This window comes from Vulpes vulpes, chromosome 9 (assembly GCF_048418805.1).
Source record: "Vulpes vulpes isolate BD-2025 chromosome 9, VulVul3, whole genome shotgun sequence".
Lineage (NCBI taxonomy): Eukaryota > Metazoa > Chordata > Mammalia > Carnivora > Canidae > Vulpes > Vulpes vulpes.
In genome coordinates, this window is record NC_132788.1 from 96426282 (window position 1) to 96453447 (window position 27166).

At 46.4% G+C, this 27166-nt stretch overlaps 1 protein-coding gene across 2 annotated transcripts in view; it reads left to right on the plus strand.

The window, feature by feature from the left end:
• CDCP1 (CUB domain containing protein 1) overlaps nucleotides 1-27166 on the plus strand; it is a 59563-nt gene that overhangs the window by 26575 nt on the left and 5822 nt on the right. For both annotated transcript variants that reach the window (XM_072721095.1, XM_072721094.1), the window contains exons 2-8: nucleotides 2793-3002; nucleotides 7640-8002; nucleotides 9152-9520; nucleotides 20353-20574; nucleotides 21586-21966; nucleotides 23972-24337; nucleotides 27016-27103. In XM_072721095.1, coding sequence (XP_072577196.1) covers nucleotides 2793-3002; nucleotides 7640-8002; nucleotides 9152-9520; nucleotides 20353-20574; nucleotides 21586-21966; nucleotides 23972-24337; nucleotides 27016-27103 — 1999 coding nt within the window. The remainder of the gene's footprint in view (nucleotides 1-2792; nucleotides 3003-7639; nucleotides 8003-9151; nucleotides 9521-20352; nucleotides 20575-21585; nucleotides 21967-23971; nucleotides 24338-27015; nucleotides 27104-27166) is intronic.

A 27166-nucleotide genomic window follows, 5' to 3' on the forward strand; every position in this document is an offset into this window, starting at 1 on the left:
ACGTGCTCTCAAAGACTAGAGCAGAGAGGGACATAAAGCAGGAAGACTGGAGGTGGGAGGTCAGGGGAGCCCTTGAGGGGGCTGGTCAGGGAAGGCTGCTCTGAGGAGATGACCTTTGAGCTGAGACTGGAATGATAAAAAGGACCCAAGTCTTGCTAGAGAAAGAACATTTTAGAAATCAGGACCCAGAGCGCCAGAGTGGCTCAGTTGGTTAAGCCTTCAGCTCAGGTCATGATCTTGGGGTCCTGGGATCAAGCCCCATGTCAGGCTCCCTGCTCAGTGGCAAATAAATAAATAAATAAATAAATAAATAAATAAATAAATAAATCTTTAAAAAAGAAAGAAATCAGAACCAGCATGTGCAAAGGCCCTGGGGATGGGAGAGAGGTTAGTGGGGTTTTGTTTTTGTTTTTGTTTTGGAGGTTAGTGTTTTCAAGAAAGAAAGCGAAGGTGGCCTGAGCACAGTGATCAAAGAAGAGAGGGAGTACAAGCTAAAGGTGGAGAGATTGGGACATTCTGCTCCAAAAAATGCACTTAAGCCATCTTGAAAGCAAAATCAGGGAGGCACCTGAGCTGGTGCCCTGGCGCTCTGAGATATGTGTCACTGCTGGGCAGTGGTTTGGAATGCTTACAGTTGCAAAGTCACTTCTCACTTAGTCAGATACTAGTCATAGACTGGGAGCTGGCAGGAAATGTAAGTAGAGTTATTCTAACCCAACCCCCTCATTTTACGAATAAGGAACAGAGGCCCAAAGAGGGTAAAGGTCTTACTGGTAAAATGGAGAGAATATTTGCAGTTCGTTATCACAGATCAATTCCCACACTATATAAAGAGCTGCTGGCTGGCCAAGCTACAGCAGAGCGAACAAGGGAAAGAGGTTCAAGAAGACGTTGACAGTAGTCCCAATGTATGATCACACACAGCAGCTGGCCTGGGGAATACAAGTGTGCTCATACCTTCCTGTGAGAGGAAAAATGTATATGACACTCATGCAGGCTAGTAGTTTGGATAACATTAAAGCACATAGCTGGTCAAAAACTAGAAAACAGGGGATCCCTGGGTGGCGCAGTGGTTTGGCGCTTGCCTTTGGCCCAGGGCGCGATCCTGGAGACCCGGGATCGAATCCCACATCGGGCTCCCGGTGCATGGAGCCTGCTTCTCCCTCTGCCTGTGTCTCTGCCTCTCTCTCTCTCTGTGACTATCATAAATAAATAAAAATTAAAAAAAAAAACAAACATACATTAAAAAAAAAAAAAAAACTAGAAAACCTGAAATGTCTCTTATCAGGTGCCTGGATAAATAAACCGTAGTTTATGGTGATGATGGAATACTACGTATCAGTAAAAAGAAACACACTACCTATCCCTGCGGAAATGTGGATTAAACTCACAAGCGTGCTGGGCAAAGAAACCTGGTACAAAAGAGAATACACTGTAGGATTCTGTTTATATGAGGGTCTAGATCAGGCAATGGATAGTTTTCTGGGACCAAAAGCCAAGGTTGACCATAAAGGGACATGAAAAGGGGTCATGAAAAGTTTTTATATCTAGACTATTGTACTGGTCACATGTATATTCATTTGTTACAACTCTTAAAATAAGTTGAAACGTATATATGTTTTAACGTATATAAATTCTATCTCAAGTTGATTTTAAAGAATAAATTTTTAGGGGCACTTGGGTGGCTCAGTTGGTTAAGCGTGTGCTTTCAGCTCAGGTCATGATCCCAGGGTCCTGGGATCAAGCCTTGCGTGGGTGTCCCTCCTCAGCAAGGAGCCTGCTTCTCCCTCTCCCTCTGCCCCTCCCCCTGCTTGTGCTCTCTCGCTCTCTCAAATAAGTAAATAAAATCTTTTTAAAAACAAAATAGGGAGCAGCCTGGGTGGCTCAGCGGTTTAGCGCCAACTTTGGCCTAGGGCATGATCCTGGAGTCCCGGGGTCAAGTCCCATGTCGGGCTCCCTGCGTGGAGCCTGCTTCTCCCTCTGCCTGTGCCTCTGCCTCTTTTTCTCTCTGTGTCTCTCACGAATGAATAAATAAATCTTTAAAATTAAATAAATAAAAATAAAAATAAATAAAATAAGTAACTTTTTAGGGGCATCTGGGTGACTCAGTTGGTTAAGCATCTGACTCTTCTTGGTTTCTGCCCAGATCATGATCTTGAGGTGCTTGGGATCAGCCCCAGTCCCTCTCCCTGCTCTGGGAAGAGTCTGCTTCTCCCTCTCCTTCTACCCCTCCCCACTGCTCTCTCAAATAAATAAATAAAATCTTTTAAAAAAAATTTTTTCTTAAAAAAAAACAAAAAAAAATATTTTTATTTCTTCCCAGCCTCCACTATGGTTTACATGTATATACTGGGCATGTAAAGCTCTCAGAGCAGGAGACAGCAGCTCTTTGCCAACAAATATGTCCCTATATAGATAGACGGTTTCTGTACATGGACTTTCATCTAGTCATATCAGAAGAGGTGTGACAGTTTCTCTGATCGCTATTTAATGCTACACAGATGGGGTATCTGTGCTCACTGCTCAAAACATTGAGGATGTGGTCCGGTGTTTTTAAGTTTTAGAAAAAATAATGCAAATGAGACACTTGTCAACACCCCATCAGCAATAGCCTGCTTCTTTCCCATTGGTCAGGATAGCACTGTCATGTTACATCACCTCCCTTCTCAGACCAGGAGGGAGGGAACAAAGTTGTCAAAGAGGGTATATCCTTCCTGGACCAACAGAGGGGACGGCAGTAAGTTTGGAGACCTAAATTGTCCTGCTCACTCCATGTTTCTTCTTTCCTCCAGAAGCTTCTGAGATTGCCCTGCCACAAGGAAGTGGCATTACAGTTTTCATAAAGCCTGGGACCCCAGCTCTGCCAGTGAAGCCCTGTTACATCATCAATTCTAAAAGACATAAAACCACGTTGACCATCAAATCTGGAGAAAAAGAGATCTTTTCCTTCAGCTGCCAGGACCCAGAGAATCACTTTGTCATTGATATCCAGAAGAATATTGGTAAGTACACACTCACCAACTGTTTGGCCTCCCTGCCTCTCTTTCTGGGGCTAAACCAGCCTCAAATGCTGAAACCCCATGCTCTATTTAGCTGGTATGTGGCTGTTTGTGGTTCTCAGTGCTTTCCACGGTTTAAGTTGTTGAATCTACAAAACAGCCCTCTGAGAAACTCACAAAAACTCACCTAAGTTAGCATGGCTAATGAGTCACAGCAGGACAAGAACCCAGGTATGCTGGCCCCAGGCTTTACCTGCCACCCCTGTGCCACACTGTTCCTTGACAGAGCTAAGGATCTTCCTTCAGGTCTGGGATGCTCCAGCTGAGGTGCTATAAGTTTTTAAACTAAAGTTTAAAGTTGTTAAACTAAAACTTCAAAGCTAATTTAGTTCAGGGGCACCTGGGTGGCTCAAACCGTTAAGTGTCTGCCTTTAGCTCAGGTCATGATCCCAGAGTCCTGGGATTGAATTCTGCATCAGGCTCCCTGCTCAGTGGGGAGCCTGCTTCTCCCTCTCCCTCTGCTCCTGCCCCTGCTCATGCTCCCTCTCTCACTCACTCCCTCTCAAACAAATAAATAAAATCTTTTTTTTTTATTTTTTTTTATTTTTATTTATTTATGATAGTCACAGAGAAACAGAGAGAGAGGCAGAGACATAGGCAGAGGGAGAAGCAGGCTCCATGCACCGGGAGCCTGACGTGGGATTCGATCCCGGGTCTCCAGGATCGCGCCCTGGGCCAAAGGCAAGCGCCAAACCACTGCGCCACCCAGGGATCCCCAATAAAATCTTTTTTTAAAAAAAGTTTTGGGGCAGCCCTGGTGGCGAAGCAGTTTAGCACCACCTGCAGCCCAGGGTGTGATCCTGGGGACCCAAGATCAAGTCCCACATCAGGCTCCTTGCATGGAGCCTGCTTCTCCCTCTGCCTGTGTCTCAGCCTCTGTGTGTGTGTGTCTCTCTCTCATGAATAAATAAATAAGATCTTAAAAAAAAAAAGTTTTGGGGGATCCCTGGGTGGCTCAGTGGTTTAGCGCCTGCCTTTGGCCGGGCGTGATCCTGGAGTCCTGGGATCAAGTCCCACATCAGGCTCCCTGCATGGAGCCTGCTTCTCCCTCTGCCTGTGTCTCTGCGTGTCTCTCTCTCTCTCTCTCTCTCTCTCTCTGTCTCTCATGAATAAATAAATAAAATCTTAAAAAAAAAGAGATTGTTTAAAAAAATGTTTTAAACCTAATTCAATTCAAATTTAAATTAACTAATTTAATTTTAAGCTAAAATGTTGCTGATGAAGAGCAAAAAAGGAAGGGAGGGGCAGCCCAGGTGGCTCAGCGGTTTAGCGCTGCCTTCAGCCCAGGGCGTGATGCTGGAGACCCAGGATCGGGCTCCCTGCATGGGGCCTGCTTCTCCTCCCGCCTGTGTCTCTGCCTCTGTGTGTGTGTGTGTGTGTGTGTGTGTGTGTGTGTGTGTGTCTCATGAATAAATAAATAAAATATTTTTTTAAAAAAGCAAGGGAGTTGAAAGACAAAGAAATTGGGGGCGCCCAGGTGGCTCAATTGGTGGAGCCTATGACTCTTGATCTCCGGGTTGTAGGGTAAAGTTTCACACTGGGTGTAGAGATTACTTAAAAATCTTTAAAAAAAGAAAGAAATTGGAAGGTTGAGGACTTAAGTGTGGTAAGGTGGGTCCGAGAGACACAATGGGGTAAACAGTAGCTTCAAGGCTGAGAGAGCTAGATCTGGCTTCAAGCTTTAGGCTTCTGATCATGTGAGCTCATCACGTGGCTTTGAATGAGTCACTTAACTGCTTTGTGACTTGGTTTTTTTTCAACTGTAAAATAAGTCATTGTACCAACCAACAGGGCTTTCTTGAGGGTGAAATAAACTAATGGACTCAAAATGTTTGACACACAAGGTAACAAACTATGGCTATTTGGGATTATTGTTATTCCTTATAATTTGAATTTAGGATAGGAGATTGACATAAGGTATAATCACCAGGCAGAAAGAATTAAATCTATCATTTCCCAATTGCTTTAGGTGGGCATGTTGGCTAGGAACCTAGATGTCATAACAACAAGGAGAACACTATTTGAGATCCAATCAAAGCCATACCCAGAAAAATTTATTTTGCCTTTCATTGAAAATAAATGAATCGGGCAATAGATAAGAAAAGGGAATAAAATAAACCTTAAAAAAAAGAAGTTCAGAAAAACAAAAGGAGTAATTAAAGTATTACAGCAGCTTTAGGACCACATCTGATAACTCAAGCTAAGGCGTGGCTTTTATAAAAACTAATTAAATAGACAAACCTTGACTAGTCCTCTGGAAAAAAAGAAAGAGAAAAATACAAATATACAGCATTGAAAGGATAAATGTTGATTGAATGACATTTACAGAGCCAATTTCTAAAAGAGACTATGTACAACATTATTATAATAAGTATGAAAATCTGAATAAAAGGAATAATTTGCAGGGAAATTGTGAGCCAGATTGACTCATAGAAAATTAGGGAACCTGAAAAAATAAATAATGGAAGAGGAGATTGGAAACCACGTCCAAGAGGGGGGAAAGCAGGGTTTGGGTTAGTTAGACATGGTTTCATAGAGGATCCTGTAAAACTTCAGGAAGATAAGTTCTTGTGATATTGAAACCATTCCAGAGGAGGTAAAAGCTGAATAGTAAATATCTCAGATCATCTTTGTCTCAACCACTGGGCTCCACTGTTGCAGCGTGAGTCGGCCACTGGTAGTAGGGAAATGCCTGGGCAGTAACATCCCACATCTTTATGCTCAGTGGTAGGGATTGTGCTGAACTGGGCTCATGAGCTGTGACTTGCTGATCCTCTTCGAGAACACGGAAAGAGGTGGATTTTCTTAGTTCATGTAATAAGGCTCTTAAAATTCCACTATCAAAATGTGCCAGAGCATAAAAAAGAAAATCACTGCCTAAAGAGGGTGAAGGTGTACACCTGGGCAGCTCAGCGGTTGGACATCTGCCTTCAGCTCAGGGCGTGATCCTGGTGTCCGGGGATCGAGTCCCGCATCGGCCTCCCTGCATAGAGCCTGCTTCTCCCTCTGCCTATGTCTCTGTCTCTCTCTATGTATCTCTCGTGAATAAACAGATAAAATCTTTTTTAAAAATTAAAAAAAATAAAAAGGGTGAAGAGATCTCACGAGACCCCCAGCAGGAGCTAATCCATGTGGCCCTGGGCACTTGGAGGTATGGATGGATGGAAAGCTCTGAAAAAGGTGGCTTTTTTTTTTTTTTTTTAAGATTTTATTTGTTCATCTGAGAGAAAGAGAGAGATAGAACGTGAGAGCACAAGCTGGTGGGAGGGGCCAGGGGGAGAAGCAGACTCCTTGGTGGACAGGGAGCCTGACGTAGGACTGGAATCCAGGCCCGGGATCATGACCTGAGCCGAAAGCAGATACTTAACCTACTGAGCCACCCAGGCGCCCCAAAGGTGTCTTGATATCATGAAGTCTCCATGAGCTCCTAAAAATAGGTCCTATCTTTACCCATACACAAAATCTAATTTTAGCCACCTTTGTCACCTTATCATCTCACCCCATTTCATGGGTTAGGCAACACAATGTGTTGCAAGAACTCAGGCAGACCAAACACAGCCTGAGCTTTCGCCCTGGGATTGTGTGCGCTGCAAACATGCTGGTCACCCAGATTCCAAGGAGTACTTTGCAAAATTGAGAGTTTGAGTGTGAGTGACCCCAGAGGTCCTAGCCAGCTCTGAAATTCTCCCATAATCCCACTTCAAGTTGGCGGTCCTTTCAGACACCCCACTGGAGCAGCACTAGGGGCAGGAAGATCCCTGCAACAGGGGCCTGAAGCCACTGCACCTTTCAGATTCCCCACACTGAACACAACCAAGTCTCCCTGTTCCATCTGCCTTCATCACTTCTTCCACAGGCCCATTTCTTCCATGCGAGCAACATTTCTTGCTTTGTTTTAAAAGGCTTAGGAAACAAAATACATTAAAGGATGTCATTTGGCTATTAGCTTTTAAAAAAGGAAAAATTCAACTGCAGTGGTGGTAAAATAGCAGCATTACAGCCACGAGGCAGGACAATCACTGGGCCTCCGGGCTCCAGCCATTAAGGGGGGGGGTTGTAAGTTCAGAGTGTTCTCAGTGTGTTGAGGAGTATGTGGATGGGAAAACCAGTTTTGAGAGGTGGAACTCGGCACTGTGCCTTTGAAACTGTGAAACTGTGACTGTCTCAGACCCTGGGGACCTGGGCTAGCCCATCGCACTGGTTCTGTCACAAAGGGTCTCCGTTTGGCTTCCAGGAAGGCCTCGCCAGGTTGTGTCACTCGAAGGGAGGAGGTCAGGCTTGGCTGGTTCACCCCTGCCTTGCGGGCGGTGACTGGCTGTGGGCTGCTACCCACCATGGGAGGGGAAGCAGGTGCAGGGCAACCCCTCAGGCTCTCTAGTCCAAAGGGGCTCCGCCAGCCCGAGCACACATACGCCCCCCAAGAAGAGTGAGCTAGCTCTGGGCCACTGACATGGGCACAGCCAGGAGATCGTGCATCTGCCTGCCGGGGGGGCCCCCAGCAATCGCCCTAGGGGTCAGGGGAGGCAGTGAGTGGCCCCGTAGTGTTTGTGACCAAGCGAGCTTTTGCGACTGTGTTTCAGACTGCATGGCAGGCCCCTGTCCGTTTGGCGAGGTTCAGCTCCAGCCCTCAACATCGACGCTGCCTACCCTCAACAGAACTTTCATCTGGGACGTGAGAGCTCACAAGAGCATTGGTCTAGAGCTACAGTTCGCCCTGCCGCGCCTGAGGCAGATCGGGCCCGGGGAGAGCTGCCCTGACGGGGTCACTCACTCCATCAGCGGCCGCATCGATGCCACCGCTGTCAAGATCGGGACTTTCTGCAGCAACGGCACTGTGTCCCGCATCAAAATGCAAGAAGGGGTGAAGATGGCCTTACACTTGCCCTGGTTTCACAATAGGAACATCTCCGGCTTCAGCATCGCAAACCGATCTTCTATAAAACGTGAGCACGCCCCTCCATCCCCACTGTTTGCTGAGGCTGAGACACACACACACACACACACACACACACACACACGGTTCTAGGTCAGAAACGGGCAAATGTCAGTGCTCTCCTATGACTACCTTGAAGGAAGATCCCACTCTTCCAGAAGTGGTGCGGATCTCCTGGTGTGAACCCACCCTTCTCGGTGAAACAAACTGTGCACCCACTCTCTTTTCTTGGTCCTTTGTGCTGTGAGGCTTGTTTTCAAACCATGAAGTGGGACTGGCCCTCCACACCTCCCTGGATTACCCTGTGTCTTATGTCTTAGTCCCAAGTTGTAGCCCTTTCACCTTTTCTATGATTGTATCTGTGGTGTGCTGGATCTGGTTCGCACCAGTTCACGACAGCTGACGGTTGAATGTTCAGGAATTCTGTGAGCTGATGCTAAACAGGGCCGTTAACAAAAATGAAATTAGGCAGACTTACAGTTAAAATAAATTCGTTTAGGGGGGATCCCTGGGTGGCTCAGCGGTTTGGCACCTGCCCTCGGCCCAGGGTGATCCTGGAGTCCCAGGATCGAGTCCCACATCGGGCTCCCTGCTCGGAATCTGCTTCTCCCTCTGCCTGTGTCTCTGCCTCTCTCTCTCTCTCTCTCATAAAAAAATGAAATCTTTTTAAATAAATAAATTAATTAATTAATTTTAAAAATTCGTTTACAAGCAAAGGTAATAAAGACTCAAAACTCATCACTTCCAAATGAGTTCACTACATTTTACTGTTACCTGTGCTCTTGAGGTTATGTCAAATACACCTCTATTGTGGAAATGCCATACAATGGGGAGCTACTGCCCATCTGCTCCAGACTCCACATTCATGTCATGTTGGCAGCTTGAAATCAGCCATGGTGGGAACATTTACAGCAAGGAAATGGACAGACACTACAAATTAAGGCTCCCCCCCCCCCCCCCCCCGCATCTCTGGGTTGGTCTTTAAGCATTTAGTCACCCGCCTCTGATGTATCCTCATTGGAGATAAGACAACGCCCAGAGCTCAGGACCTGAGAATTGCTCTCAACGCTTCCTAACCCTGCTGCCTCTCAGCCATGAGCAACCAGGGCACGTTCTAACCACCTCTTATTCTTTCTCATTTGGGTCCTCCTCCCAATAGGACTGTGCATCATCGAATCTGTGTTTGAGGGTGAAGGCTCAGCAACCCTGATGTCTGCCAACTACCCAGATGGCTTCCCGGAGGACGAGCTCATGACGTGGCAGTTTGTCATTCCCGCGCACCTGCGGGCCAGCGTCTCCTTCCTTCGCTTCAATGTCTCCAACTGCGAGAAGAAGGAGGAGCGGGTGGAGTACTACATCCCGGGCTCCACCACCAACCCCGAGGTGTTCAGGCTGCAGGACAAACAGCCCGGGAACATGGCTGGGAACTTCAACCTCTCTCTGCAGGGCTGTGACCAAGATGCCCAAAATCCGGGGATCCTCCGGCTGCAATTTCAAGTTTTGGTCCAACATCCACAGAACGAAAGCAGTAAGTGAGCCCCACCTTCTTTTCCCCTCCTCCTCCAGCTCTTTTCCTTCCTGGATAGTCTGCTTGGCATGAGGTTCCCTTCCTATTGCTCATCTATGGCTTCTGGAACACTTGGACTCTGGACCCTGTAAGAGTTTCAGGAAGTGCATTGCCAGGCAATAAGACAGGCTCTTGGGTGAACGCCTGGCATGCTGCTCCATTTCAACACAGTGAGAAGCAAACGAGAACTTGCATTCAGGCTGTTGTTTTTAATGAAAGTGTTGGAAGGTCACTTTTTTTTTTCCTTAGAGCACGAGCAGTGCGGGGGAGGGGCAGAGGGAGAGGAAGAGAGAGCATCTTCAGCAGGCCCCATGCACAGCGGAGAGCCTGACGTGGGGCTCAATCTCAGGACCCTGAGATCATGACCTGAGCCAAAATCAAGAGTCAGAGGTTAGCTCAACCTACTGAGCCACCCAGGCTCCCAGAAGATTACTTTCTAAATTACATATCTTAACTCTCAGTGTAAATCAGGATGGTCTCAGCACCATCAGTAGTGATAATGATCATGAACCCTGTTTAATTGGCTGAGTGCCCCATACCACGCACGCATACTCCGTGCCGAGCCCTGACCTAAGCATACCACTTAGCCTCAGCTAATCCTTATGACAACCCTATAGGGGAGGCAGGAGTTATCCTCAATTACTGCTGAAAAACCAGGAGGTTCAGAGAGCTTATTGAACTAGCCCAACATCACATAGTTTGTCAGGAGCAGAGCAAGCTCAGAACCCAATGCCTAGGCTCTGGATCATTCTGAATCCCATGTGGGCTGTTGAGAATGAGGTTGCACATCACTCTACACACATTTTACAGAGATGCCATGAACCCAGAAAAGGTTGAGTCAGGGCCAGGGTTAGAGCAAAGTGCCCAGCATGCAACATTGAAGGAGGCATCCGCTCTGAGGTGCTTGCTCTTCAGGAGGTACTCACCCTCAAGATCATGTAAGTGCAAAAAAAAAGAAAAAAAAAAGATCATGTAAGTGCAAGGCCAGCTCCTGAGAGTAAGTGCCTCCTTAAACTTTGCTCCATGAGGAGTTGCGCGGGTCTTGAAATAAAAGGTACAAGATGGGGACACCTGAGTGGCTCAGTCGGTTAAGCGTCTACCTTCAGCTCAGGTCATGATCCTGGGGTCCTAGGCAACGAGCCCCAAGTCAGGCTCTCTGCTCAGTGGGGAACCTACTTCTCCCCCTCCCTCTGCCCCTCCCCCTGCTCGTGCTCTCCCTCTCTCAAATAAATAAATAAAATCTTTAAAAAAAAAAAAAGGTACAAGATGAGTTCAGAGTGACTGTTCCTGGGGCCCATCTGTAACCTGGAGTCTGCAAAGGAGCAAGTGTGTGACAAGTGCTCTTGAACCTGTGACATGTGCTCAGGAAAGGTTCTATCCCAAGGACTGATTCTCAGCCTTGTTTTGATTAGTATTTACCTCCAGGAACCAGGTGCAGACCCAGGCAGAAAAATAAATGGAAGAGTAATATTCATTTTAGTAGAGCTGATAAAACATCTGGAAAGCGACAGTGTGGGACCCGCCTGTGGGGTTGCCTGGCTGGCCTTGCCTCAGCAATTCCCTCTGGGTTTTTCCAGAAGCTGTAGCCCTGGCGTAACCGACCAAGATGCCTTTTGATTTACAGTAACCATGTAGAAGTAACTGTGTGTGTGTGTGCGGATGCGTGTGTGTGCCTGCTGACACATTTTTATGATTCCACTGTCACAATTTCATCATCGGAATGTTGAAAACAGCCACATAAGAATCTGGAGATGGTGTGGGTTTGAGGTTAGGAGACAAAGGGATCCGTTGATCATCTCAGCTATGGTGAGTGCTGCCGATTTATTGCATTTCCTGGAAGAAGAGCTGAGCTGATTTCCGCAACTAATCAAATTCTTAAACAGGCTTTAACCAGCATCCATCCAGAAGGGCATGGCTTTAGTTTCCAGATAAGAAAAGAGCAGTTAACTGCAATGTAAAGCCATTTGGTGGTGTCACAGCTTCACATAAAGTGTAGGGTCTGCCCACGTGGATTTGAATCCTGGTTCCTCTACTTACCAAGTGATTGTGGGCAAGGCCCTTAATATTTGTGTGACTCGGTCCCTCGTCTTAAAATAGAGGATAGGCCCACCCTCGTTAGGGGTGTTTTAAGGATGAAATAAGGTACACAGTGCCTGGCAGGTAGTAAGTACTCTTTGAGTGTTATCCTGCAGGGTTCTAGATCAGGGAAGGGACACAGGGGTGAAAAAGACACAGTGCTTGCCCTTAGAGATAGACTACAACCCAGTCACTTCCCAGGAGTTTCACTGGTATGCCATGGGTTCAAGGCAGGGTACACACAGCAGGCTGGTAGGAGTTTCATGGAGAGACTCGTGGCAGAGCCTGGCACTTTCCAACCTACCTGGGAGGCCCCAGAGGGTTGGTGCCCCTCATTGCCACTGGAAGGGGCTCTGTGTATTGTTTCTGCTCTTTCTGCCTCGGACATGAGAAAGAAGCAGCTGCAAGGAGTGCTTCCAGAGACTGAGTCCCTTGTGTAGGAGCCTCTGCCCTTCCTTCCCCCAAGAGTGTGAAGGCAAACCTGGGGCTGGTCTCCTGCTGTCCCTCCCTGAACCCAGGCCAGGGCCTCATGCCCCTCACTTGTCCCCCTTTGCCCCCAGTGGGGGAAACGACTACCCAAACCAAAGCCACTACACCAAGAGTGCTCCTGTGGGGAGTTTGCATTCATCACATACCCTGTTGTATTTATCTGACTGCACATCTGTGTCCCTCCAAACTCCTCCCAATCAGGAACCTGTTTTATTCTTCTATCTGCCTACACTCACCACAGTTTCTGGCACATTTCAGGCCCTTTGTAAATTCTTATCAAATCTCAAGAGGCAGCCTCTTGCCCAAAGTGGCTCAAGAACCAGATACCATCCAATGGCACAGCCCATCAGAAGGGGTAAGATGGTTATGCTTCACTGGGGGCACCCGGGAGAGTGGCTGTTCCAGGAAGTCAGATGAGGGGAAGAGCTTGAGAAAGAAGAGCAGGAGACCTTCTCAAGCCTGGAGATTGATTATCATAGCAACTGTGCAAAGCCAAAGCCTCAGCAAGGGCCGAGGCAGCCATCAGAGCCCCAGCAGCACCTATAGCCCTCATCATCCACAGCAGGACCTGACCATGCTGGGCCCACACTGCAAAAAAAAAAAAAAAAAAAAAAAAAAATTCTGAAGGTGGGAAACAAGCAGGTGTTGCTTTGAACCTCATTGTCTACCCCCCAAAACCTTTCTATAAATGGTCTCTCGACCTTGCTCAAGAATATCAGATGGGCTCAAACTAGAGCCAGAGGAGCTCTAAGGCCTGTCTTTCCATGGCTTGACCATAAATATTCTATGTTGGGATGGGTGATGGACAGGCTGCCCTGGGCCTGAGGAGTAACCCATCTGGCTTGCTGTGAGCATGTTTGTGAGCACTGACAGCTTCTGCTGCCCAAAGCACACAGCTCCACAAGAGCTCAAACCATATTCATCTCTACCAAACAAATCTTGTTTTTCAGTGTTCCATTCTGCACTCACTTTTTTATTTTTTATTTGTTGATAGTACAATACAGGTCCTGTATAACACAGGTCTAAACTGCACAGATCTACTCATACAGACTTTTTATTTCAATAAATACAATATAACGTCGTAAAAGTATTTTCTCTTCCCTTTTGATTTTCTTCTTTTAATATTTTGTTTATTTATTTATCTATCTGACAGAGAGAGAGCATAAGCAGGGGGAAGGACAGAGGAAGAGGGAGAAGCAGGCCCCCCACAGAGCAGGGAGCCCAACGTGGGGCTCAATCCCAGGACCCTGGGATCATGACCTGAACCGAAGGCAGATGCTTAACTGACTGAACCACCCAGGATCCCCCCTCCTTATGATTTTCTTAATAACATTTTCTTTTCTCTAAATGACTTTATGGCAAGAATATAGTACATGGTACCTATGACATACAAAATATATGTTAATAGACTGTTTATGGTATTGATAAGGCTTCTGGTCAACAATAGTTAGTAGTTGGGATCCCTGGGTGGCTCAACGGTTTAGTACCTGCTTTCGGCCCAGGGCATGATCCTGGAGACCCAGGATTGAGTCCCACATCAGGCTCCTTGCATGGAGCCTGCTTCTCCCTCTGCCTGTGTCTCTGCCTTTCTCTCTCTCTCTCTCTCTCTCTCTCTCTCTGTGTGTGTGTCTCTCATGAATAAATAAATAAAATATTTTTTAAAAAACAATAGTAGTTAAATTTTGGGAGAGTCAAAAGTTACAGAGACATTTTCAACAGTGGAGCAGGAGGTCAGCACCCCTAACCCCACATCATTCAAGGGTCAATTGTACTACCGTGTCATACCTGGCGGTATTGCCACATCATTACCTGGAGTTTCATCTGATAGTCACATAGAGACAATGTCTCTGTTGTCTCCCGCAAACTGTTCCTCTTTTTATATCATTTCTGCAAGATTCAAGTGGCCCTGCTGATGCCGAATCCTACAAGTTAATAGTAGTCTCCCTAAGTACATGGTTCCCTTTAGCCAGAGCAGACCGCTAGCCTACTGCTTTACACATCCTCCTACGGCTGTTAGGAGGTATGTTCACTTGCTCTGAAAGCACCAAACAGACTAGTATCTTCAAAACCCATGGGCTTCTGGTTTATCATGACTTATATAAGGTAGACAAACAGGAGCTTCCAGCTTGTTACACCATGTGTTTCAATGAGTCTCAACACCAGTCTGAGTAAATGCTGGTTGGGGAAGCAGTTGTGTTGCTTCTTCTTCAGCAAGACCCCCGACCCACCTGGAGCCTTTACCTCAAGGTTGACTTTGTTTTTGTCTTTTGTTGGATAACTCATGCTCTGTGGGACTTAAATTTATCCTGGCAGAATTGACACATATCGTAGCCCCTTATTCCCATGGAGCACATTTTTATTTTAAAGTAAGGAATCTTGGGGCACCTCAGTGACTCAGTTGGTTGAGCCTCCGACTCTTGATTTAGGCTCAGGTCATGATCTCAGAATCGTAGGATTGAGCCCAGTGTCAGGCTCTGCACTAGTGTGGAGCCTGCTTAAGATTCTCTCTCTCCCTCTCCCTCTGCCCCTTCCTACCTTGCTCTCTCTCTCTCTCTCTCTTTCTCTCTCCCTCTAAAAAAAAATAAAGAAATGAAGTAGAGAAATCTCTATCTACAGATTCCACAAAAATAGGGACTTTTTTGAAACTTCAGTCAATAAGCTAATCCCTGTGTCAATAAATATCAAATAGTGAAAGGTTGTCTTTTTTGCAGGGAGAGGTGTCTTCTCAAATCTCCAGCTCAAGGATTTATTATAGGAAGGAAACATCTGTAGTGTTGTAGAAAGAATATGGGATTCTCTTGAAGTAGGAAACTATACATTAGGTTCCTAGATTTGAGCAAATACGTGGAGCCTCTCCGAGGTCTCTTTCAGCCATAAACTGGTGACTGACACACTTACCCCTCCTTCTCCTGGTGTGAATAGGCTAAGGCAACTTATCAAGGCACAGAAGACCCCGAGTAAAATCTGTCTTATTTTTCCATAAATTTACAAATGTAAATATTTAAAGCATGCCACCTGTGACAGGTGAGGGCCACATAACTTCCCTCTTGCCCAGACTGCTAAAGCCACTTATGAACACATACCTTAGGCAGCATGGGAATTTACTGGGTCTACCCCTGTATCTCCCCTGAGAGCCAACCAAAATAAGTATGGAAAGAAGCCGCATCCAATGACTAATGAATAGGATGTGTCTACAGAACTGGAAAGCCAGACACATGTGGTGTGAACACAGAGGCCAGGGTCCTCCTGATGTTCCCGTCAATACAAGGTCCATCTTGCACCAAAATCAGAATCATTTTCCTCAACAAACTCCACTCTCTGTTTTGGCTCAATTGCAGTACGTCTCATCACTGTCCCTTGATTATTCTACAGTGACCTTCAAAGTAAATATGAATCATAAAACCACAGTACCATTCCACACCTACCAGAATGGCTAAAATGAGGAAGGCTGGCAACACCAAATGTTGGCAAGAACATAGGGCACTGGAATCTGGACTTGCTGCTGGCAAGAGGGTAAAAGGACGAAATCACTTGGGAGAACAACCTGCCAGTTTCTCACAAACTTACACCTACCTATGACCCAGAAATTTCCCTCCTAGGTAATTACCCTAGAGAAATGAAACCATAGGTTTACTCAAAGATCTATAAAAGAATATATATACAGCAGTTTTATTCATAATCAGAAACAACCTAACTCTCCATCAATCTAGAAACAAACAAGTGTGGTATCTTTGTTCTACGGAATACCACTCAGTAATGACAAGGGTAAAGGGGCTGATATCCACAATAACATGGATGAGCCTGAAGTACATTTTCCTTTTTTTTTTTTTTTAGATTTTATTTATTTATTAATGAGAGGCACACACAGAAAGAGGCAGAGACACAGGCAGAGGGAGGAGAAGCAGGCTCCATGCAAGGAGCCTGATGTGGGACTCGATCCTGGAAATCTGGGATCAGGCCCTGAGCCAAAGGCAGATGCTCAACTGCTGAGCCACCCAGGTGTCCCTAAATACATTTTCCTGAGGGGAAAAAGCCAGATAGGAGAGTACATACTATATGATTCCATTTATAGGAAGTTCCAGAACAGGTGAAATCTACAATGATAGAAATCAAGAAGCCATGGCCTTTGGCGGGGCATGACTAGTAGAAGTCAAGCAGAATCGACTAGAAAGGAGCACAAAGGAACTTTCTGGGATAATAGGAATATTCTAGGGGCAGCCCCAGCGGCTCAGCGGTTTAGCACTGCCTTCAGCCCAGGGCCTGATCCTGGAGACCTGGGATCAAGTCCCACGTCAGGCTCCCTGCATGGAGCCTGCTTCTCCCTCTGCCTGTGTCTCTGCCTCTGTGTGTGTGTGTGTGTGTGTGTGTGTGTGTCATGAATAAATAAATAAAATCTTTTTTAAAAAAAGGAATATTCTAGATCTTGCTTTGGGTGATAGATACAATAGAAATATAAAGATGCCAAAACTCATCAAACTGAACACCTAAGATCCGTACATTTTATTATATGTAAATTATATGTCAAAGAAGTCAAGGGAAGCTATAGTCAGTGGTTAGTGGGTGTGGGAGTCAGACTACTTTGGGCCTCACTTACTAGCAAACTATGTGACTTTGGACAAGTTGCTTAACCTTTCCAAGCTTCAACTTTGTAGTTTATAAAATTGGGATGATAAAAGCAGTATTACCTTAAACAAATCAAAACCTTGAACTTCCCAAAAGAAAGGTCCATTTATGGTTGCATACCATCACTGGAGTACAGTGTTGGTCATAAAAACAGGCCCTCCATCAATATTTGAAGAAGTATCCTTGAATTAATGCAAGTCTAATAAATTTGGTGCATTTCTAATGCATATCAAGAAACTATTTTGCTCTCATCTTGAGATCAGATGGCTGTTGGTACGTTTTTTCAGAGGGGGCATTGACCATATGTGAGCTGCGGGAAGCCAGGCTAGGGGTTCCCATGGCTTGTTGTCTCCTCGGCACAGCCACCAGCTAGACAAGAGGAAGCTGATGTCCACAGAGGCCACAAGTGTTGTAGAAACAGCACAGGCTTTGTAATCCAGAGGTTGTGGATGGTTGGGTCCTAGCCCCACCATCTCCCAGCCTTAGATTCCCTGTCAATCAAATGGAGTTGATGAAGCCTACTATGCTAGATTGAATATTTGTTCCAAAATCTTCACCACCCCTCCTGGGAGAGGATTAGCTTTGCTGCCCCCATTGGCTACAGGGTTGGCCATGTGAGTTTGCTTTGGCCAAGGAAGCAGAAGTGAGCGTGTCCCTTCCAAGCAGAAGCTTCAGCACCCATCCTGTGATTCACCTTTCAAACTCTGTCTTGAGACTTGCATGTCACAGAGGCTTCTCCTTCAGCCTATATCTCAGAATTAAAAAGACATGCACCTGCAGTCAACCCACAATGGATATGTAAGGTGAATGAAGAATAAATCTTTGTTATTCTGACCCTTCAGATCTGGGGACCATATGTTTCTGCAGCATAATTTAGCCTGAGCTGACTGACACGTTCCCTCTCAAGGATATCATGAGCATCAACAACCTATCACATCATGGACTCTCGACCATGTGCCACATATGCAGCTTATGGAGATCCACGAAGCTCCCTTTCTGGTGGGAAAAACAGACAAGTTTTGGAAAACGAAGACTTCCCAGTAAAGAGAGATTCACTTCCTTCTTGAACCACACCATAATGGAATTTAAAGCATTTCTAAAAGCATAAATTCCAAGGGAAATGATGAATGTAAAGGAAACAATATTCTAGCATTTCTTGGCATGGGGCAGAGAGGGGTAACTGATTCAGCCAGCAGATCTAAAAGTGCAGAATATAATCCCACAGTGGAAAACACCAAAAAGAAACTTTCAAAGGCCCAGGAATTGGCAGCAAGTCACCTCCAGAACCAGGGCTAAAAGTGGAAGAAGCCCTGCCAGCCCCAGACCCACCAAACAGCCCAGGAACACTCCTCCCCCAGGCAACAGAAGATAGGAGTTTCTTCCCTGGAGAAGGGAAGTTTTTGCACCAAAGATCCCGGTTGCATTGAAGGTAGAGGTGCTAGGCTGAACCCAGGGGGCTTGAATAAGGTTGATGTGCTGGCTATCAAGGCCCCATCCTGCTTCCTTCTTGAGAAGCCCTGAGGGTGTTTCCTCTACTTGGTGGATGGTGGGTTCTTCTCTGGAGGAGTCCAACCAACCCAAGAGAAGAGTCTTAAACATGCAGGTGTTACGGGTTCCACAGGAAGCTATCTGGTCAGACCACCCTCCAGAGAAGCTCGGTCAACAAGCAGAAGTATTCCAAATAGTGTGCGGTGCCCCACTCTTAGGCCCCTCTCCGGTGATGACCACATTACAGATTTGTTGTATTTCTCTCCAGATCTTGTTTCTCTTCATTTACATACATAGTATATACACATAGATAAACTATTACTTTGGATGCAGAGATTTTTTTTAAAAAATTTTTATTTATTTATGATAGTAACACACAGAGAGAGAGAGAGAGAGAGAGGCAGAGACATAGGCAGAGGGAGAAGCAGGCTCCATGCACCGGGAGCCCGATGTGGGATTCGATCCCAGGTCTCCAAGATCGCGCCCTGGGCCAAAGGCAGGCGCCAAACCGCTGCGCCACCCAGGGATCCCCCAGAGATTTTTTTTTTAAGTTGTTCTTTTTCTTATTATTTTATTTACTTATTTATTTGACAGAGAGAGAGAGAGAGAGAGAGAGAACTAGCACAAGCAGTGGGGACCTGCGGTGGGAGAGGAAGAAGCAGACTTCCGAACCAAGCAGGGAGCCTGTTGTGGGGCTCGATCCCAGAAGCCGGGATCATGTCCTGAGCCAAAGGCAGACACCCAACCAACTGAGCTACCCAGGCGCCCGATGCAGGGATTTTATAATAAATGGTGTCACAGCCTACATATTATTCTACACTTGCTGTTCTAGTCAATCCTGAATCTTGGAAGTTCTTAGAGCAGAGTATATTTAGATCTCCCTCTTCTTTCTAACTGCTAAATAATACTCCGTTCATGAATGTTCCACAGTGTATTTAACCCTTCCCGTGTTATGTGGTGTCTGGCTTTCCACAGTTCCACACCTGTGGTACAAACAAGGGTGCAGGGGTGGGGGCTTTCATCTTCATCCTCTACGCTGTGTTTTAATTTGCTTTTCTGTGATGACAAGTGATACTAAGAACTCTTTGTACTTTGAGTCTGTGAACATTTCAGTTTTCCTCTCTGTGAACTGCTCAATCCATCTGTCTTACAAATATTTTCTCCCGATGTGTCCCTTGTCCTTCAACATTTTGGAACTTCCTGTCAGTTATCTATATTTTCTTTCTTTCATAATTTGCACCCCACATTTGTAAGGATATTCTCTTTGCTGTGAAATACCAGTCTAGTTTTATTCTTTTACTAAGGGGAGAAATAGTTCTAGGTGAGCCAGCAGTGGTTCATCTTTTTCTCACTTATTTGAAATATAGCATTTATTAGAGACTAAGTTATAATATCGGTGGATACTAATAACACCTATGAATCTTCTATCCCTGCGTTGATGCCACACTGCTGCTAATTACTACGAATAGCAGGAGAATATTTAAATAAACAGTGGTGAATCTCACTTATTAACTATCCCGCAGCCACTAAATTACTGAATATTTTCAAAGACTCGTGAATATGAAAACTATATGGAAAAATAAGTAAACCTGTGTGAAGTAATAAAGCAAAAGCTGAGTATAAAACTTTATATATACCATACTTTGAAGCAGTTGAAAATATGCATGCATATGAACAAGGATTAAGATGAACTTGAATTCATTTTGGCCTGAATGAATTCAGGCCATGGTTTTTCTTTCTAAATTTCTTCTAGGGGCCCCTGGGTGGCTCAGTCAGTTAAGCATCTGCCTTCAGCTCAGGTCATGATCCCGGGGTCCTAGGATCGAGTCTCACATCCGGCTCCCTGCTCAGTGAGGAGTCTGCTTCTCCCTCTCCTTCTGCTTCTTCCCCAGCTTGTGCTCTCTCTCTCTCTCTCTCTTTCTCTCACTCTCTCTCAAATAAATAAAATCTTTTGAATAAATAATAAATTTATTTCTTCTAGATTCTTATACATTCTCTTAATAATAAAACATGTTTCCAACACTCCCCAGCCACGAGACGTTTTGTGCTAATTTTTGCCCTTTCGTAGGGTGGCTTCTCTTCCATACTTCAGACCTGTTTTCTCCTCGTGGTTTCAGATAAAATCTACCTGGTCGACTTGAGTAACGAGCAAGCCATGTCGCTTACCATCGAGCCACGGCCCATCAAGCTTAGCCGCAAGTTTGTCCCTGGCTGCTTTGTGTGTCTGGAGTCACGGACCTGTAGCACCAACCTCACCCTGACAGCCGGCTCCAAACACAAGATCTCTTTCCTTTGTGATAACCTGACTCGCCTGTGGATGAACGCCGAGAAAACCATAAGTACGTCCCCTTAGTTAGCACCGTCCTCCGGGGCCCATGGACAAATCTCCCTGCCCCGCCTTATCTTCTTAATGGGGTCTGCTGAGTAGGTTGTAATAGTGTGATCAGAGATGCCCCCTGCAGTGCAGGGTGAGCAAGGGCAACCAAGCAGCGAATGGTGAGGTGGAGACGTCCCCCACTAGGACCAGAGCCTCAGCTGGAACGGGTATCCTTCAGAAGTGCATTGCACTTCCAACCTCATGCTTGTGTCCTCTGCTTAGCCTTCCAGCATCTTTCATGAGATCCTGTCCTCTGTGTAACCGCCCCACCACCCCACCCCACCCCGGCTTCCATGTTCAATGAGCCCTTGTCTCCTCTTGCATGAGATTGAGTCTTGAGGTCAAGACTGTGGCTTGTTCCATTTTTTTGTCCCTGTGTCTCCTGGTAGTGCTGGACATGTATCAATCATGAAATAAATGTTTGATGAATGGAGGGCAGCAAAACCCCTTGTCACCTCCCCACTGGGCCACCATGACCTCTGACATGGATGTTTAGAGTTTCTACAGATGTAGCAGCAGAGGCCACAAGACAGAAGACAGCCAGCCATGCTAAGAAGTGACAGATATCTCCCCAACTCCATCCCTGCTCTGCCTGCTGCACAGAGCCACCTCCCCAGAGTCAGTCGGGGATGCTGGGAAGCAGGGTGGAGGAAAAACCTATGCCCTGCCCATACTTAGCATCTGAGACTCAGATACAGAGAAGAGAAGCTGACACACAGGAAGAGAACATTTGAACCCTAAATACTCCCCAGAGGTTGGTCTGCCAGTTTAGGGCAGAATAAGAATGTGAGAGGGTGGGCCAGAGGGGTAGCTAGAAAAGGAGCATGGAGAGAAGGAGGCCAGGAGAATGGAGGACAGAGTGGGTGGGGAGAGACCAAAGGGAAAAGCCAGAAAGTCTAGGATGGTCTCTACAGCTGGGGAGGATGCACTCCCCCTCTCCTCCCTGCTGGTAGCACGAGCCCCTCTTTTCCAGGCTGCCTGGACCACCGGAACTGCCGGAGGAGGCCCCACTCCCTCCAAGTGCCTGTGGACATCCTCCAGCTGCCTGTGCAGCTGCATGACTTCTCCTGGAAGCTGCTGGTGCCCAAGGACAAGCTCAGCCTGGCACTGGTGCCTTCCCAGAAGCTGCAGCAGCACACGCAAGAGAAGTTCTGCAACACGAGCTTCAGCTACCTGGTGGCCAGCGCCGTCCCCGGCCAGGATCTTTACTTCGGCTCCTTCTGCCCTGGAGGCTCCATCGAGCAGATCCAGGTGAAGCAGAACATCTCGGTGACCCTCCGCACCTTTGCCCCCAACTTCCAACAAGAGGTTTCCAGGCAGGGCCTGACTGTGTCCTTTATACCATACTTCAAAGGTAAGGAGGTCTCCCTCTCTCTATCTCTCCCCATCTCCCTGCCCCTTTCTTGTTTGGGGCATCCATCTTATTTTGGTTTTGTGATTGTCTTAATTAAGCTGTCAACTTGAAGAGTAGGGAGAGATGAGTGGGTTGGTCCTCTCACAAGATGGTGCATCCTCATCCCAACTCTTCCATTAACCTACTGTGGAAAAATCCCAGGAGTCAGAAATAAGACTCTGAAAGTGGGAGGTGACAGTTGGCAGCAGCAGAACAAATAATCAGGTTCAAGCCTTTTTTGGAAGCAGACAGGGGCATACATGAGAGCTAACCAGATATTCCCGAATTTTGGATTTTTTAAGGTGGGAGCATAAAAATCCTTATGCAGGCATTTCTGTGAGTCCACTTTGACAATTCGGAAGGTGGTGTGGAGTGCACAGAGGAAGGCAGGTGGGGGAGAGATGGGTCTCCAGAGTGCCAGGGTCCTGTTCCCAGCAAAGGGGCACAGCCCCTCCTGCCAGGCAAGTGTTTGATCTTCAGGGTGCTGGGCAGCCAATGGGATCTAAATCCTTTGCAACAGGAAGCTCTCCATGGTTGGTTTTCAAAGTCACAGTCGCCATTACAAGTTGCTCAAAGTCAGAGGCCACTTAAAAATTGACCAAGACTTTTATCTGAGGTTTACTTCAGATTTTGTTCCCAGAGGCCTTAGTGGGGAGGGAGAAGAATTCTTTGGCCATAAGATTTAGGTCAGTCCAGGCTGCCTGATATGTCCGCAGCTACCCAAAGAACTCCTCCTGGGGAGTCTTTGAAAACAAGACATACCTTCCTCAGTGTAGACTGTTGGAGTTCATCTCACCTGAAGGCCAGGTGACATGTTGGGGGTCTATTGCTTTGCAATTCTGTTCTTCCCAGAACCGGAAGTGGTTTAATCTCTGAGACAGAAACCACTCCCTACCAGTCCCACTGTAGAGCAGAGCATCAGGTGGATGTTAGCTACGTCGAGGGCGTTTCTGAAAGGAAGCTTTCAGAAATAACCAGCAGTTTGGCAAACTAGCCTTGGGTTATTTTTTTTTTGGTTGATTGGTTGGTTGGTTGGTTGGTTGGTTGGTTGGTTGATCGATTTTGTTCAAAAGACCTGAGCACTTAACCTGAGACTCTCACCTTGTGCTGACCAACAGTTACTAGCCACGTGTGGCAATTTCTGTTTAAATTAATAACAAAATTTAAAATGTAGCTCCTCTGTCAAACACATTTTGGGTCTTCTACAGACACACATGGCAGTAGCTACTTGCTTGGACAGCATGAATTGGGGTACCCAGGAGATAATGCGGGTTTGGTTTCAGACCACTGCAATAAAGCAAGTGAAATGAGTTTTTTGGTTTCTTGGTGCATATAAAAGTTATATTTACACCATATGGTAGCTTAGTAAGTGTGCAATAGCACTGTGTTTAAGAAAACAGTATGCATACCTTAATTTAAAAATTCTTTATTGCTGAGGTGCGTGGCTCACTCAGTTGGCAAGAACATGCAACTCTTGATTGCAGGGTTCTAAGGTCAAGCCCCACAATGGGTGTAGAGATTATTTAAAACTAAAATCTTCATAAGCAAAACAAAAAACAAAAAAACAAAAAAAAAATTCATTGCTAAAAAATGCTCACCATCATTTGAGCTTTCTGTGAGTTGCAATCACTGATCACAGATCACCATAGCAAATACAATAATAAAAAAGTTTGAAATGTTGCAAGAATCACCAAGATGTGACACAGAGTCAAAGAGTGGCAAATGCTATTGGGAAAAAAATGGCGCCACAGATTTGCCCAACACAGGGTTGCCACAAACCTTCAATTTGTAAAAAAACAAAAATTAAAAAAGCGAATCCACAAAGCATAATAAGATGAGGTGAACCTGTGAAGAACTTCTGTGTCATTGCAAAAAAACTCTGTTGAACAGTGCTCATCTAGGCAGGTTGACCTCCATTTTGATTCAGTGAAATATCTTGTGTGGATTCCCTCCCCTGTTTCTGCAGAGGAAGGTGTTTTCACGGTGACCCCAGACACAAAAAGCAAGGTCTACCTGAGGAGCCCTAACTGGGACCGGGGCCTGCCATCCCTTACCTCGGTGTCTTGGAACATCAGTGTGCCCAGCAACCAGGTGGCTTGCTTGACCTTCCTAAAGGAGAGGACGGGCGTTGTCTGCCAGACAGGGCGTGCCTTCATGATCATCCAGGAGCAGCGGAGCAAAGCTGAGGAGATCTTCAGCCTAGAAGACGAGGTGCTCCCCAAGCCAAGCTTCCACCACCACAGCTTCTGGGTCAACATCTCCAACTGCAGCCCTGTGAGTGGCAAGCAGCTGGACCTGTTTTTCTGGGTGTTGCTTACCCCAAGGACTGTAGGTAAGGGCCTACAAGGTCTTGTGGGGGTGGGGGTGGGGGTGGACCACAAATTGGCAGCCGGAGGGTAGGTGCAAGCCTGGGAGGCGAGTCAGAAAACATGGGTTTGAGTCCTGGCTGGCAGGTCAGCTTTTGCAACGGTAATGCTGCAAAACAAACCACCCCAGAACTTAGTGGCTTAAAGACAGCTATTTGTTATTGCTTACATGTTGGCTGGGCAATTCTGGTGTAAGTTGGGCTTATCTGGGTTCACTTATTCATGAACCTGTGGACAGCTGCAGGTTGCTAGAGGACTCTGCTGCTCTTGGCCACACACACTCACTAGGTTCCTTGGCTCTCCTTCCCACGGTCCCTTACACTCCAGCCTGGACCTTGTTCTCATGGCAGAAGCAGAGAGATCCAAGAGAGTCTGGAGGAAGCATGTAAGGTCTCTTGATGCTTGGGTTAGGAACTCACACACCAGCCCTTCTGCAGGTCTTCTTTGGGCCTGCCCAAAGTCAAGGGGTGGACAATAGGCTCCACCTGTTGGTGGGAGGAGCTGCAGAGTCATGTAGTAAAAGATGTGATTCAGGGATCCCTGGGTGGCGCAGCGGTTTGGCGCCTGCCTTTGGCCCAGGGCACGATCCTGGAGACCTGGGATCGAATCCCACGTCGGGCTCCCCATGCATGGAGCCTGCTTCTCCCTCTGCCTAGGTCTCTGCCTCTCTCTCTCTCTGTGTGTGATTATCATAAATAAATAAAAAATTTAAAAAAAAAAAAAAAAAGATGTGATTCAGGGAGTGGGGAGAACTAGGGAAGTTTTATAGTCCATCTATCACTGTCATTTACTATTAATCTCTCTCTAGTGTAGGGGAGGGCTCTTCAAAACTCCTTTAACCTTCCTCATTTTAGAGGGTAGATAGATGATAATAACTACTTCGTAGAAGTATCATTGGGAGTTCAAGTGCTGGAGATTCAAATGTGGGGACCTGAAAAGTGTGACAAAGATACTTGGTGCTAGCATTTTTTAAAGATTTTATTTATTTATTTATTTTAGAGAGTGTGTGCACGCACAAGCAGGGGAAGGGAGCAGAGGGAAAGAGAGAGAATGCAGAGCCTGATGCAGGGCTCAATCTCATGACCCTAAGATCAAGACCTGAGCTGAAATCAAGAGTCAGACACTTAAGTGCACCCCCTGGTTGGCCCAGGGCGCGATCCTGGAGACCCAGGATCGAATCCCATGTCGGGCTCCCAGTGCATGGAGCCTGCTTCTCCCTCTGCCTGTGTCTCTGCCTCTCTCTGTGTGTGTGACTATCATAAATCAATAAAAATTAAAAAAAAAAACTTAAAAAAAAATAAGTGCACCCCCTGGCACTGGCATTTTTTACTCAGTCCAGTGAAACATGAGAATCCATGTAATGCCCTTGGTGGCAGGCCTTATGCCCAAAGTTGCAGGATCTACTCAAGAGTCTCCAGTGAGGAAATGCATGTGTGACAAGGTAGTCGTGGTGGGGCCACATTTGCCTTTATTCCAAGGTAGTCACAGAGCACCACACAGTGTTGGAACCAGAGGGACCATGGAGGACGTTCCTCCTGGCCCTTTCTTTTTGTGGCACTGAGAGAGACTAACAACTGGTTAGCAGCAAGAGAATTGAGAAGTGAGAAGCTCTCCCAAACTCAGGTTAGCTCCTGAGTTTTCTGACTCTCTTACATTCATTTTCTGTCATTTATTTCTATTTCCTTTTTTTTTTTTTAAGTTTATTTATTTGTTTAAGCGATCTCTACACCCAGTGTGGGGCTCGAACTCATGACCCTGGGATCAAGAGCTGGACACTCTTCTGACTGAGCCAACTAGATGCCCCACTTCTTTCTATTTCTATTTCTCTCTTAATTTCTCCTTTCATTTTCTTGAACAGGCATCTAAATCTCTGTTTGGTGCAGGGCTCTCCCTCTATCTCCTTTACAACTGTAGGAAAAGGACAGCACAGATGAAACCACCCTGTCCTTAATGCCCTCACTTCTGACTTTTGCTACCCTTCTCACCCAGTTAGACTGTGACACCTGGGTGGACACACCTGGGGGGTAGGCCTAGAGTAGCCTTTGAAGGGGATCTAGTAGGGCACCTGATTTGTTTTAGTTATCCATACTGCATAACAAACAGTCCCAAGATTCAGTAGCTTATACAATAACCATTTTGTTTGCTCACAATTCCGTGGATCAGGAATTTAGGCAGGACACAGCAGCATGGCTCTTATCTGCTCTTAGATATCAGGAGCTGCCACCAGATACCTTGAACAGTGAGAGGGTAGCTGGGATGGTTCACCTGGGGACAGACACCTACAGCCTTGGTACTTTCAGCTGACTTCCTTAGTTTGTTTTCCTCACGGAGTCTCCGCGTGGTTGGCTTGGGCTTCCTCCCAGCATGGCGGCCTCAGCATAGTCAGACTTCTTACGTGGTGACTGACTGGCTGTCCCAAAGACAGAAAGTGCAAGAAGTTCCCAGGCCTCTAAAAGGCCCCAGAACCAGCAAGTCAAGAAGAGTCAAGAAGAAGGGAAATAGTCTCCTCTTACTGTGAAGAGCAGCGTGTGTGTACTGGGAGGGTGGGGAGGGTTGCTGGCCGTCTCTGGAGACTGTCTACCCTGGTTCGTCGTTGGCCACCCCCATGCCTCCTCATCCCTCTCCCTCGTGTCTTTGCTCACAGACCTGACTGTCGTCATCATCGCGGTTGTGGGAGGTGGCGCCTTACTGCTGTTTGCCCTCGGATTCATCATTTGCTTTGTGAAAAAGAAGTAGGTGGAATTTCTCAAACTGTCTTCAGCTGATCTGACGCCTCCTTAGATCATACAGACCAG